This window comes from Nansenia antarctica (genome assembly GCF_963989245.1).
Source record: "Nansenia antarctica genome assembly, chromosome: 18".
NCBI classification, from domain to species: domain Eukaryota; kingdom Metazoa; phylum Chordata; class Actinopteri; order Argentiniformes; family Microstomatidae; genus Nansenia; species Nansenia antarctica.
In genome coordinates this window covers 15,535,808-15,549,896 of record NC_137691.1, presented here as the reverse complement: position 1 = coordinate 15,549,896, position 14,089 = coordinate 15,535,808, and the positions used below count along the sequence as shown (strand labels likewise).

Here is a 14,089-nt window from a genome sequence, read left to right as displayed (position 1 = left end):
ACTGCCGGTTGTCTTTCTGCGCGGATCGCAATCAAGACATCAGATATATATCTCAAGCATCATAATTCGCTCAGGTATTGTAGTTATTAAATTATACTTGCATATAAGTATTGCAGCTCAAGGACTACCATTGTTTTACCGGTGTTTCTATTCTGAATCTGAAAGTACCACAGTGTGTGACACATCTCCAATACTAAAACAAACCACGAGACAGTCACTGTTGTATAATATTATTATGTATTTTTTGTTATTACACCATTGCGGTATGTATGTATTTTGCCAACGTTTCCTGCTGCGTCGTGCATTACGCGGTTATGATCGCACTAATAGCCTATGTATGGCTCAGGAATATGTCGTAAAGCTATGGTAGCTGGGTAGATGAGGTGCCTCATCAGTTGCTGTGTTGCAATAGGCCCATGTGATGATGATAATAATAATAATAATAATAATAATAATAATAATAATAATAATAATAATAATAATAATAATAATAACCTTTATTTGTTAGGCACTTTTCCTGCAAACGTTGCAGCTCAAAGTGCTTTAACATATCCACACAGCATACAAATAATATATCTGATATATTATAATATATGATAGCTGACAGAAAAGTGAAATGAGGTCCATTAAAGCAGTAAAATGTGATGAACTGATCTTTGAAGGCCTCCTTATTACTTACTATGTGAAACCCTCAACAGACTCCTGGTTAAAGGTGTGCTTTAATCTTAGATTGTGCTTTGAAAGTGTGTCAACACTGTTCTGAAAGAACTAGAGCTCCTGATTGGAGGCGTAGACCAGAGTCTCATTCTTCTATGTGTGGAGGTGTGGAGAGGTCTAGCCTTGGAAGTCTCACTCAAGTCAGACTCTTTGAAATGAGAGAGTCTGGGCTCCTGAGACCGAGGCTACTTATTCAGGAAACAATGAACTGCTCATGTACACAGTCATCATGAGTGAGGGGGAAATCACTCGCTCTGTAAAAACTTTATTGTGGCCTGCCGCCTGGGGTGGTCTAGTGGTCTAGCACCGCGGTCTACAGTGCACACATATGCCCATGTCGGCATGGGTTCGACTCCGGCCCATGCCCTGCTGACATGCCCTCTCTCCCTTCTTCTCCTTACTTTCCTGTCTCTCTTATCTGTCCAATAAATTGTTTCAGATCATCTTGGGCGATGTCCTTCTAAAGAGTCCAACCTCTGGGAACTGGGCACCAAGGACACCAAGGACACCATGTCAGCCAGCCTTCACAGAGACGGTGGCTCGGCCAACTCTGCCGAAGCCAAGAGAAATGAGCTCAGAGTGAATGAGAAGAAATGCTGTAAGTACTGATAAGCCTCCCAGAGCTCAGGGGAGAGAGCTGCATCTGCACATCTGAATAGGAATACACGACTACAATGGTTCTGCATGATTACCTTGGACTGTTTTGACACGCAGAGAAAAGAGTTTGCAGCTGTGTTGTGTTTTGGGATCATGGAGAATGTTTCACACATTTGAATGAGTTACGGTGTTTAGTTTAGTTAAGTTCCTTGGTGAACTATGTCATTGTTGATGTACAGTAGCCTGTACATTTTCACATGATACAGTATCCTTAAAAGGATACTCCCACCTCTGCAAAAACAAATCTATATGTGTATGCATGTGCATGAATGCAGACGTATATACCACTATACATTTCGCAGTCCTCTCCTCCCTCATCTCTTTGGGTCAATTATTCCTTTTCCGCCCCACTATGATTTTAATCATGCTAAGGGTGCGTTCGTAAATTCGCTCTGAGAGTGCCGGAGCGCACACTGGGTTCAACTTCAACGTCATAAAGGGACCAAGTCATTTCATCGGACAAGAGGCATTCCATGAGTGCTGATCAGAATTCCAGAGCGAATTTACGGACGCAGCCTAAATGTTTCTCTCTGATCATAATCATAGTCAAGCTTGTAAACACAGACAGCCTACTTGCCAAGATGTTGCAGATGTTATTATGACAGAAGCAGGTTTTGGCACTTTGATCTCTCCTTGTTATCTGAGTATACAATCCAATGGCAATCCAAGATACCTTTTCCAGGGGAAAATCTGTTTCCATCTGTTTCTCTTGCCATACACACATATACTAACACAAAGACAAGGCTAGCACTTGAACAGACCTATTCTAATGACCTTAAATTACTGCTGAGCACTTTCTAATTGAATCTCCCATTATTCCCTTATCCAGGCACTAATGCACTACAATCAATCAATCAACCAACCAACCAATCAGTCAATCCATCAGACTTAATTAGTACTATAGCACACCTCTTGCAAAACCTGAACACAATGTGCTTTACAGAAACAACGACAGTCTACAGTACAGTCAGTACAGCGTGTTTGTGTGTGTGTGTGTGTGTGTGTGTGTGTGTGTGTCTCTCTCTGTTCAGCATGGGCATCCTACATGACAAACTCTCCCACAGTGATCGTGATGATCGGCCTTCCTGCCAGGGGGAAGACCTACATGTCCAAGAAGCTGACTCGCTACCTCAACTGGATAGGTGTGCCCACCAAAGGTGAGAGGGGGGGCGGGGGTCCTGTGTGGCTCAGCGGGTAGAGCCTGGTGCTAGCCACGGTGGTGCTAGCCATTCTAAGGTTAAGGTGGGTTTGATTCCTGCTGCTCGGCTTATATATAATACAAATATACATTTAACATTCAATTGAATTTGGGAAGTGTGTCCAAACTTTTGACTGGTACTGTATATACAAAATATGTATACATGCATAACTCTGACTCTTGCCTTGTTTGTTTTGACGTATTGTTCTCTTCCTCTGTTGTTTCTGTTGGTTGTTTATTTTCTGTTTATTTACACTTTAGGTGTACATTTACTGTAAATCACTTTGGTTGACAAGTGTCATGTTTAAATGTGCTATATAAATAAATATAATAATCTCTCATAAATGGATTATATGATCTTGTATACATTAGACCATAACTGAATTAGTTGTTGTTATTGACATGACAGTTGGTCATCTAAAAGCATGATACATCGTTTACTAAATCATTCAGACTGTTCAAACAGACTAGAGAATCGTAGTGATAGTGGGTAACCTCCTGAATTTTGAGAAAAAAAAAGCATTTCAGTACATTCAGCTTTAATTCACCAGTGTCCGACAAAGTAAGGTGGCTTAATGAGGCGGTCGTCACGTTTTAAATCAAACGTTTTAACGCTCCTGAGGACTGGACCCTACCTCTAACTACATCCCGTAACCGTGTGCTATGTAGATAGTGATAACATGGTGTATATCACAGGGCCGCAGGAGGTAGAGCCGGTCTAATGATCGCAAGGTCAGCAGATCGGTGGTTCATACCTCAGCTGGCCCCATGTCGAGGTGTCCTTGGGCAAGACACTGAACCCTAAATTGCTCCCAATGAGCGGGCCGGCGCCTTGCATGGTAGCTTGCCGTCATTGGTGTGTGAATGTGTGAATGAGAGGCCGTTGTAAAGCGCTTTGGAATAAGGCGCTATTATAAGTCAGTCCATCATAGGTCGTAGCTCAGTGTGGACCTTGAACCCGTTGTGTGTCCGTTGAATCTGTCGTCCTTCTGCAGTGTTTAACTTGGGCGTGTATCGGCGGGAGGCCGTCAGAGCCTACAAGTCCTACGACTTCTTCCGTCACGACAACGAAGAAGCCATGAGAATAAGGAAGTGAGTAAAAAAAAAAATGTATGTTTTTGATACATTCTTGAATTAAAGTCCTTTTGATACAGTATTTTGTGTTTTCTGCCAATAGCATGTAGAACTTGACTTCTAGCACTATTCACTAGTAAGAAACACGTTATCGTTTCTTTGCCCTTTATTATACTCTTTAATGATGTAGATACATGTATGCTGTTCTGTCTATGTCTATGCTGAAACCCAATAAATACTCAAGTGATAAAAAAAAAGAATAAAAAACACATTATCATCATGCGGCTACCATATATGGTCAGATTTGATTAGGAATCCAATTAGCCCAGAGAGAACAGCAGGTTTCTGTTGGCACTGCTAGCCCCCTTGGCCAATGGCCACGCTCGATATCACAGGTTGACTTTGTATCCTGTGCTGTTACGTCAATGACACATCCTGTATTTCTGGACCAGCAGACTCTTCGCTATGCTGGCAGGTTATCCGGCATTAATGCGCAAAACCTCCATGGCCTATTCATGTTGTCTGTTGACACGTACACACACAGACACACACACACAGTGGTGTAGTCTACGTGATACGCAGGACTACGCCGTATACCCACTAGGAAAGGCCAAGGATTTGCGTATACCCACTAGAAAATGCGAGAGGATACGTAATGGCGTTTTGTGACAGAACTTTCACACTTTTATTCATAAAATTCACCCCGTCTGTGTTACGAAGCACTTACTTCGAACTTTCTAACATGTTTGTTATCGCATAACCAGTCGTTCAGAATGCTAGTCTCAGTATTTCCCCTACAGAGCCTTGGGGTGGGCGGGCCGCGAATTTGCGAAACCTAGGATGGTAGGGGGAGGCAGGGCAATACCGCTACCTGATTGGTTGGCGAAGCACTCCCTCATTGGCTGGCGAGTCTCTCGTGCCCTGCCTCCCCTTACCATCCTAGGTTTCGCAAATTCGCGGGCTGGCCAGACCTCCACACACAGCTTCGTGCCGCTGGAGAATGGTTTGGTTTTGGTTTTGTTTTAGCTCGAGAGAGTTTTTGCAGGGTGAAAGCTCTGTAGAAGAAAGTAAGCAAGTTGAAACGTTAGCAAATGTAATTACTGTGTTCTGACAGAGAAAGTTGGTTCAAATTAGTCGTTATTATTGTGATTAGAAAGTGTCTGATTATAGTTTCATGGTGTGAATAATAGTGTCAAAGAACTAGCAAGCTAGCTAGCTCAGAGGTGATTAGATGAGCTAGTCTGCTGCACACTTGCCAGCTAAAGAGCTAACTGGAGGCACTTTATTATTTTACTTAAAGTAGATATACTATCTTTCTTATTCTGCTAGAGTTGGGCTTTATGGTAATACCATAATGGCATATACAGTACATGGACAGTGGATTGAAGCATTGGAACAAACCCTCACTCATTGGAAATGTCTGTTTTTTGTAGTTGGACATATGATTTTCTTACAGGTGAGAGAGTAAGTAACGACAGCATCTGACTGCATTGCCCACAGCAACCCAATATTCAATTAGAATGATGTTATGATTTGATATGAATTCAATGTATACCTCTTATTAAATTATAAATACTCTGGTTGTTATATTTGCCTTTTGGTTGACAGCAAAAGAGGGAGAGAGGAGGATAGAGAGGGAGAGAATGAGAGAGAGCAGGATGGTGTCGGCACACCAGAGAGAGAGAGAGCAAGAACCAGGTGAGAAAGTGGACAGGTAGTCAAGACCACATAAGTAAGTAGCCTTGAGAACCGATGGTTCTCGAGCCTAATGGCCCATAGGGAAGGAGCCTATCTCCTGTTTCTGTAGCGTGAGGCAGCTTGATGTACAAGTACAGTCCATGCCACCCCCCCCCAAGGCAGCAAACACCGGTGTAGATGCATACTGTATGCATAAGTGAGTGTGGTGGTGCTTATGGGGTGTCGCTACGCGCTACGGGACAGGTGTCGCTCTGACTGGGAGGGCAAAATCACAGTATACCCACTAGAAAAAACTAGACTACACCACTGCACACACAGTAGCTGAAATGATCTCAATCTGCCGTGTCGAGGCTGTTCGTTTTCTTTCACTGTAGTTTGTAATGAATGACCCTTTTCCAGGAAGCTGAAAGTTGAGCTTTTTAGTTCCCATTTACATTTACATTTTTGGCATTTAGCAGACGCCTTATTCCAATACATTTGACTAAGTCAGTGAATCATCGATCAACCAGTCGTAGCGGGAAAAGTAATCTAGCTCAGGCCAGCGGCCATTGGCAGTCGTCGTGCTAGAAGTTTCCTTCCTCGTGAGCTCTGAATGAACTCTACCGCTCAGAGACCTAGTGAACGACAGTGATAGCCTCCCTAACCAGACGCCTGAATAAGCTCACTAATTGAAAGGACATTTTTTTTAAAAGTGGTCCTCCGTGTAGAGAGTTACACCCTACACGCCAGAGGCTTGGCAGAGGCTCGTCTGCTCTCGCGTCCTGCAGCTGACCTACATCTCGGAGCTGCCGCTGTCTGTCACTACGCCACTCGCGTGATCTAATCACAATGTCCCGTGGCTCTTTGTTCCATGATCCCTGATTCCCCTCCCTATGTCCCCCTGTTTCTCAATCGTTAGGGATGTTGAGCTCCACAACTCCTTGCACCCTCTCCTGTGTCCTCCGCTCATGTTCCTACTGAAAACATATCGAAGGAGCAGATCTTCTCCTCGTACATATTTTTCTCCTCTGATACTTTCTGAGAACGGAGCGATTGGAGGAAAGATACAGGACATACTAGGACTGGACCATTGACAAACTGTAGAAAACCAGACAAATAAATAATGAACAATTGATGACAGGGCATTTGAGATCAGGTATCTGATCAATGATATGTACAGTTAAATCTCGTCAGAACCAGAACAGAATACTTTGTTTGGAGTGAATAGGCTCTCTCTCTCTCTCTCTCTCTCTCTCTCTCTCTCTCTCTCTCTCTCTCTCTCTCTCTCTCTCTCTCTCTCTCTCTCTCTCTCTCTCTCTCCCACAGGCAGTGTGCTCTAGTGGCTCTGGTGGATGTGAAGGCCTATTTGAACGAGGAAGGAGGACAAATCGCTGTAAGGCTCTCTATCTCTCTCTCTCTCTCTCTCTCTCACTCACTCTCTCTCTCTCTCTCTCTCTCTCTCTCTCTCCCTCACTCTCTATCTATCTCTCTCTCTCTAATTTTTTCATCAAATTCATCAAAAGATGTAAACTCCTAGGAGCAGTTTACTGGACAAATATTAAGCCTAGTAATCACAAATCACACTTTCAATTGGAAAATCTCCATTAAGGATACTTTCTAGTCTAAGACTAGGCCTAATCTGCGTCCGGGAAACTGGCCCCTTAAAGCACAATAAAATATTGCAGCTAGGCTAGACTTAATCCAAAACTCTTGATGTAGGCCTACTGTATCCATCCATGTTGCAATGTTTGCTTTGTTCTGGTTACTACAGGTATTTGATGCAACGAACACAACCAGGGAGAGGCGGGACCTCATCCTGGGTTTTGTTAAAGAGAATTCATTCAAGGTACTGTCGGTTAATAACAGTACTGTAGTTTGTCTAACAGTAGTGACTATAATTAGCATTTTTGGAAATGTTCAATTAGATTTCATCATTAGATTTCTTTTTTTCAATACGGTGTATATTATTAGCCCAGATTGTTGAGCTGAGAATATGTGGCGTCCTGTGCACTCATCTGCCCTCTTTCCAACAGGTGTTCTTCGTCGAGTCTGTGTGTGATGACCCAGAAGTCATTGCTGCCAACATCCTGGTATGTCATGCCACTCTGAGAGATTTTATTGCTTTACTGTGACCCTGGGTCTAGGTCAGAACTATAACCTATTAATACACACAATATACCCTTGTTATGTAATGTCACATAACCTTTCATGTGTGCCCAGATTCGTTGAATGGGTTAAATGTTCTCCTCTCTTCACAGGAGGTGAAGGTGTCCAGTCCAGACTACCCTGAGAGGCACAGAGAAAGAGTGATGGACGACTTCCTCAAACGAATCGAGTGCTATAAGGTTACATACCAACCACTGGATCCTGATGAATACGACATGTAAAAAATATATATATTTTACTTGTTTTATGATTAGGCCTATGATTACTGCTTTTTATTATTATTTTAAAGACCTGTTAATCCCTTCTGGGCTCTAATTAAACTCATAGGCTCCTGTCCAAAATTCTTGCAACTTGAATTTTCCTTCAGGGCACATGTTAGCCACTAGATGGCGGCAGAGTACAAGACAGCCAGTTGTGTGACCGTTACCTTCCCGCAGGGACCTATCGTTCATCAAGGTGATGAATGTCGGTCGCCGTTTCCTGGTGAACCGGGTGCAGGACTACATCCAGAGTAAAATCGTCTACTACCTCATGAACATCCACGTGGACTCTCACTCCATCTACCTGTGTCGGCACGGAGAGAGCAACCACAACGTGGAGGAACGCATCGGAGGTGATTCGGAGCTGTCTCCACGTGGGAAACAGGTAGGTGTCGGAAACATAAAAGACCAGTCGGCCCAGTCAAGAGCCCAGTCAGGCACACCTCTGACCCATTTTTCTCTCTGTGTTTTAAATCTTCCGTCCTCTCTAAAGGGGAGATCCTTGGGTTCCTACTGATATCCAGAGATTCAGTTACGGCTAATGGAAATGACTCATTAGAGTCAACACCGTACTCTGAACTCGAAGAGACACTAGTAATCTGATCATGTAATGGTTAGGTGCTCTTAAATATTTCAAAGCATGTTTAGGACCGTGTACAGTCTAGAGTACATTGGTTGGTCTGTACGGTATGTTGATGGTCTGTGGGCTGTCTTGATTGTCTTTTATTCTCTCTTGTCGTCGTCCCCCACCTTCTCTCTCTCTCTCTCTTTCTCTCTCCCTCTCTCTCTCTCTCTCTCCCTCTCTCTCTCTCTCTCTCTCTCCCTCTCTCTCTCTCTCTCTCTCTCTCTCTCTCTCTCTCTCTCTCTCTCTCTCTGGTCCAGTTCTCCCAGGCCCTGCGGGGATTCATTGAGGAGCACAAGCTGTCGGACCTGAAGGTTTGGACCAGCCAGATGAGGAGGACCATCCAGACTGCTGAGGAGCTGGGCGTGCCCTATGAGCAGTGGAAGATCCTCAATGAGATCGATGCTGTCAGTACCAGCTCAGTACCAGCTCTGTCACCTTCACCTGTCCTCTCTCACACCTCTCACACTTGATATGTTTACATTCTACAATTTAGTTACAACTATGACTTAGTTACAACTATGACCACTACAATTAAGTTACAACTATGACTTAGTTACAATTATGACCACTACAATTTAGTTACCAGTACAACTATGACTTAGTTACAACTATGACCACTACAATTAAGTTACAACTATGACTTACAACAACTACAATATAGTTACAACTACAACTTAGTTACAACTATTACTTCCAACAAGATCAACAAAGTTACAACTATGATGGTTTCGTTGAGGTTGACACCTGAATCCACATTTGTTCTGTGCTGCATTAGTCATTATGTGATGTTGGTCAACGCTTCAAGTGAAGTAATTCTATAAAACGGACAAACACAAAATCCATAACTACTCTTGAATACACTCTCTCCTGTGCTCCTGTAGGGGGTGTGTGAGGAGATGAGCTATGACATGATCCAGGGATCCTTCCCTGAGGAGTTCGCCCTGAGGGACCAGGACAAGTACCACTACCGTTACCCAGGAGGAGAGGTAACTCACACACACACACACACACACACACACACACACACACACACACACACACAGAGCATCCTTTCTTCCTCCCTTCCCTGATGAAATCACTGATTGATTGGCGTGAAAGAAATGCAATAAAAAGCGTGCTTTGCTCGAACCGATCCAATCTGGTTAGATCAGTGTAATTGAATTACAATTAATTAATTAATTAATTAATTGTAATTGAATTAATTGTGATTGAAGTAACGGCGGAAGGGAAGGATATATTACAAAAGTATGTGAACAGGGCCTGTGTGTCCCCTCTCCCCTGCCATAGTCCTACCAGGACCTGGTGCAGAGGTTAGAGCCGGTCATCATGGCGCTGGAGAGGCAGGGCAACGTGCTGGTCGTCTGTCACCAGGCAGTGATGCGATGTCTTCTCGCCTATTTCCTGGACAAGAGCGCTGGTGGGCAAACTCCTAACAAGCTTGTTGAGACACACACCCACCCACCCACACAGACACACACCCACCCACCCACACAGACACACACCCACCCACACAGACACACAAACGTTGTTGACATTATCTGGTTAATTTAATTCAATTCAGTCTGTTTTCTTTTTTCCCCCCCTTGCATAGAGGACCTCCCATACCTGAAGTGTCCACTTCACACAGTGCTGAAGCTCACCCCTGTTGCCTATGGTCAGTATTTGGCGTTCAAGTAGATCTATTGATCACCAGTTGTTGTAGTAATGTACTGTACATGAGTCACTTTAACACTAGAACAGCCGTGCCTATTTGACCTACTCTTAGAGCCGCCTCGGGTGGCAAATGACCATAGTACTTTACAAGGGAAAGCTGCTACTTACACACAACAACCACTAGTTGGCGCATCTTGTAAATTAGCCTGCCTCCTCCACAGAAAAACTGCAAAATAGCTTTATACTAACTTATCCTGATGTGATTTTGGAAATGTAAGGATACTGGGTGGTAGAACGCACATATCTAGGAAAAGTTATGAAAGGAGAGTCCTGAAATTTGATCGAGTGCAAAGATCTAAAAAAGAAACACGGCTGTTCTAGTGTTAAACTCTTTCCATTCCCCCCAGGGTGCAAAGTGGAGATGTTCTATCTGAATGTGGAGGCAGTGAACACACACCGGGATCGCCCTCTCGTAAGTGAACTTGTAAGTCTTTTCAATATATGGAAAAATAATAATCTAATTGTTCCATTTCATTATTGTAATTGTCTATAGATTTGAAAAAAAAAATCATAATTTTTGGTTTATTTTGTGCCAAAGATTACCGATCGTATCAAAAGTATAGGCTATTCTTTATATATTGACACAAACTTTTTGTACAACAGTGAATTTCTGAATATCCGATGCATTGCATTCAATGGCCATGTAATAGCTGATCCTATGCATTGCAGTCATGTTATTGCAAGGCTTTGCTAATTCACTGCATTGCAGTCATGTTATGCGGTAATTTTTATGCAAGGCTTTGCTAGTCTTTACTCCTGTGTTGGCCCCCCTGCCCTGTTATGCTGACATAGTGTACTTTGTGTGTCACATGCTATAAAGGAACCTGAATACATTCTGCTTGTTTTTGACCTCCCGTTTTAATCAAACTGGCATAAGCCATGTCTGATTATGTGAGTAGTTTAATGCGACAATATGTGACACGTTCTAATGCTTTGGTCCTCATATCGGGATCCGACGTAATGATCTGACTTTTCTTTCGAGACATTTGAATACATTTCTGCGTTAGAAATTCCTGCAAGGTCCCTAAGGTCAGCTGAGACTAATCAGATAATAATTCCAAGAGTAAAAACGAAATGGAATGTCTTTTTTCTATTGTCTTTTTAAATGTTTTATCTATTTACTTCTTATATTTGCTTTTATTCATTGTAATTTGTATTTTCTTACTATGCTCCTCTTGCTGTATTTTTAAATAATGTATGTAAAGCACTTTGAATTGCCCCTGTTGTATGAAATGTGCTATACAAAAAACGTGCCTTGCCTTGCCTTATAGTTAACTAGGTAGCAGTGGGGATTACTCACCCAATCCATTGCGTCTCAACAACGTTGAAACGTAGTTCCGTGTTTTAAAAGAAAAGTCAGAACATTTTAATTGGTTGTTGGCCGACATGAGGACCAAAGCATTTAGAACGTGTCACATATTCAGCTTTCACTACAGCTACAGCTGATCACGCTTCCCTGCTTGTTTGCTCTGTAATCTCTGCTGTCTACTTTGCTCCGGCCTGATTCCTGATGAGTGTGGATGTACTGTACATACTGCAGGGGAGGATGGATGTACTGTACATACTGCAGGGGAGGATGGATGTACTGTACATACTGCAGGGGAAAGGACAGCAGCATTGTCCCTACTACCTTCCCCTTTAAACATTACCCTCCCCTTTTAAAGTTGGTGTTAAATTGTCCTGTCTTTTTTTATAGATGTCATTCATTTGATAGGATAAGTTGTTGTTGTTGTTATTGTCGCTGTTGTTGGTCTGTTGGTCTGTCAGTATTCTGAGTCTGTACTGTCCAATGGGTGTTAGATTTGTGCTTGTTTGCTCAGACTCACATGTTTATTTGTTGGTCTTCTATCTGTCGTAGTTTACAGTGCAGGAGAAGGCTTGCTTGTTTCCTGTTTCAAGTTCAGAGTTTAAAAGTACAATTTACACAATTTACATTTAGATAAGTTGTTGGCTGTGGTGGTGGTTGTGTTGGGGTATTGTCCCAGTAATTTGTGTGTGTGTGTGTGTGTGTGTGTGTGTGTGTGTGTGTGTGTGAGAGTGAGAGAGAGAGATCTCCCAGATCTCTTTTCTTTAACACACCTGGTGTTTCCCCCCCCTCCCCCCCAACCAGGCTAAAGCCCAGATGGAGACCGCCCCCATCATGCTCCGACGGAATAGTTACACCCCTCTGTCGAGTCACGACCAGGTCAAGCGCCCCAGGCTCTACAGCGCCGGCAGCCGGCCCTGGCACCCCCTTGGTCCCACACCGTCCGACCAGCAGTTCCCTGAGATGCCAGAGGGGGCGCTACAGTCAAGCCAAGTTAGTGTCAGAATCGATCATGGCGCCCTCTATAAATCACTCTGAACTCTTCAATTCCCCCCCCCCACCCACCCTCCCTCCCCATACCAATCCCTTCCTGATCCTGATCCTTAGTGTCCCCTCACTTCCCCCACGGGATCCTTCTGGTAATCCACTGGCTGGGAGTGTCACATGGTAGTGTCACAGGGTGGAGTGGTGGTCACTCTAGCCTGGCATGTGGTGATCTTGTTGATTGGCCTTTTCCCCCTCTTGATGTTGACGACGTTGACGTCTGTCTGTCCCCAACATCAGCTGTTTGTCCTGCATGGCCTCTGCTGCTTCTATTGAAGGCCTGTCTGTCTGTCTGTCTGTCTGTCTGTCTGTCTGTCTGTCTGCCTGAATATGCAACACAGCACCATGCCTTTTCCAAAACCACGACACTTTCCTCTTCAAATCATACAGGACACAAAATGTATAGAGACACACACACACACACACTTGACACGTTTTTTTCTTCTTCGCAAAAAAGGAACATGTTTAAAGATGCATATTCAACGTTTCTGTTGCGGTGTGTGAACGTGTTGGTTCGCTTCGCCTTGTGAGTACAGTGCTTCAGCTCTTCTCCCCAATTCTATCTCTTTCTCTCTCTTCTCCCTTTCTCCCTTTTTCATCTCTGTGTCTTCACAGCCTCGGATAGGAAGCTGCTGTCTGTGAGTATTTGGGAGTATTTGGGAGATTCTCTTCAAGGATACTTCTCTGTTTTTACTAGCACCGATGTTTCTCCCCTTGGCTCTCCCTGGTTTCTGTAATGGACTGTATTTGATGCATCAGTAATAATACCAACATCTGCTTCAATCAAACTCACTAACTGAGTCTGTTACGTGTATTTCTCATTCAGAACATGACATTGCTCTGTCCTCAAATGCAGATGCGCATGTTGGGATGTTTGATTGAACAATGATGCTTCATTACATTTAACACTATAATGTACTGTCTTTTTCTTGAATGTTTTTCATTGTAATTCTTCCTGTGGTACTGAAATATATGTGCTTTCTCTGAAAGACAGGATTACATGAAGTTTGAGAATGACTAAAAGGAATGAGATCAAACTAAGTATTCATATTCCATGTACAACAATATGAGATAGAAATGGTCTCCATTAATCATTTAAGTTGAAGCTCCCTCAGAAACTATCGATGTGTGCCACGACACTACCCTTCTCTAAACTCCATTAGCTCTTCCAGTACAGTGCAAAAATGTGGGCACCCCTGGTTTTAAATGTCTGTTACAATTCATCTCCAAGTGATTGAAAGCAAACCTGAACACTAAATGCTACAAAGTTAAACATGACACCTTTCTAAAAAGTAAAAAAATGTTTATCTTAAAATGTGGAAAAAATGTGTCACGTTTAACTTACCATTTAGAGGTTAGGTTTGCTTCTTTTCACTTAAATATTAATTAATAAAGGCATTTTGACTAGGGGTGCCAACTTCTTTGCACCCCACTGTATCTCTGGAACACCTATCTCCCTAGCCTTCAGAAAAACATATTGGTTAGGGATTATGCCTAATTGACTGTTCATAAACGTTCATAAATGTCAATATAAACCAAAACACAATGAATAATACTCTAACCCTGTTTGTCTGTTCCTTTTGAAGGAGTCCCTGTGTGAAGGAATCGACTTTGACATCGAAGAAGAAACTAGTGGCTGTGTCCGCTTCTGA

The 14,089-nt window shown here is 43.1% G+C and overlaps 1 protein-coding gene across 1 annotated transcript; it reads left to right on the top strand.

The window, feature by feature from the left end:
- Positions 1-1,227: 1,227 nt before the first annotated feature.
- On the top strand, positions 1,228-14,089 carry pfkfb2b (6-phosphofructo-2-kinase/fructose-2,6-biphosphatase 2b; the record flags this gene model as incomplete). The annotated part of the gene is made up of 15 exons (XM_080548235.1): positions 1,228-1,315; positions 2,406-2,531; positions 3,568-3,664; positions 6,650-6,716; positions 7,095-7,169; positions 7,357-7,413; positions 7,582-7,706; positions 7,927-8,134; positions 8,632-8,778; positions 9,256-9,360; positions 9,662-9,791; positions 9,966-10,028; positions 10,435-10,499; positions 12,198-12,386; positions 14,024-14,089. The coding sequence occupies 15 exons, from the start codon at positions 1,228-1,230 to the stop codon at positions 14,087-14,089; spliced, it is 1,608 nt and encodes a 535-aa protein (XP_080404361.1).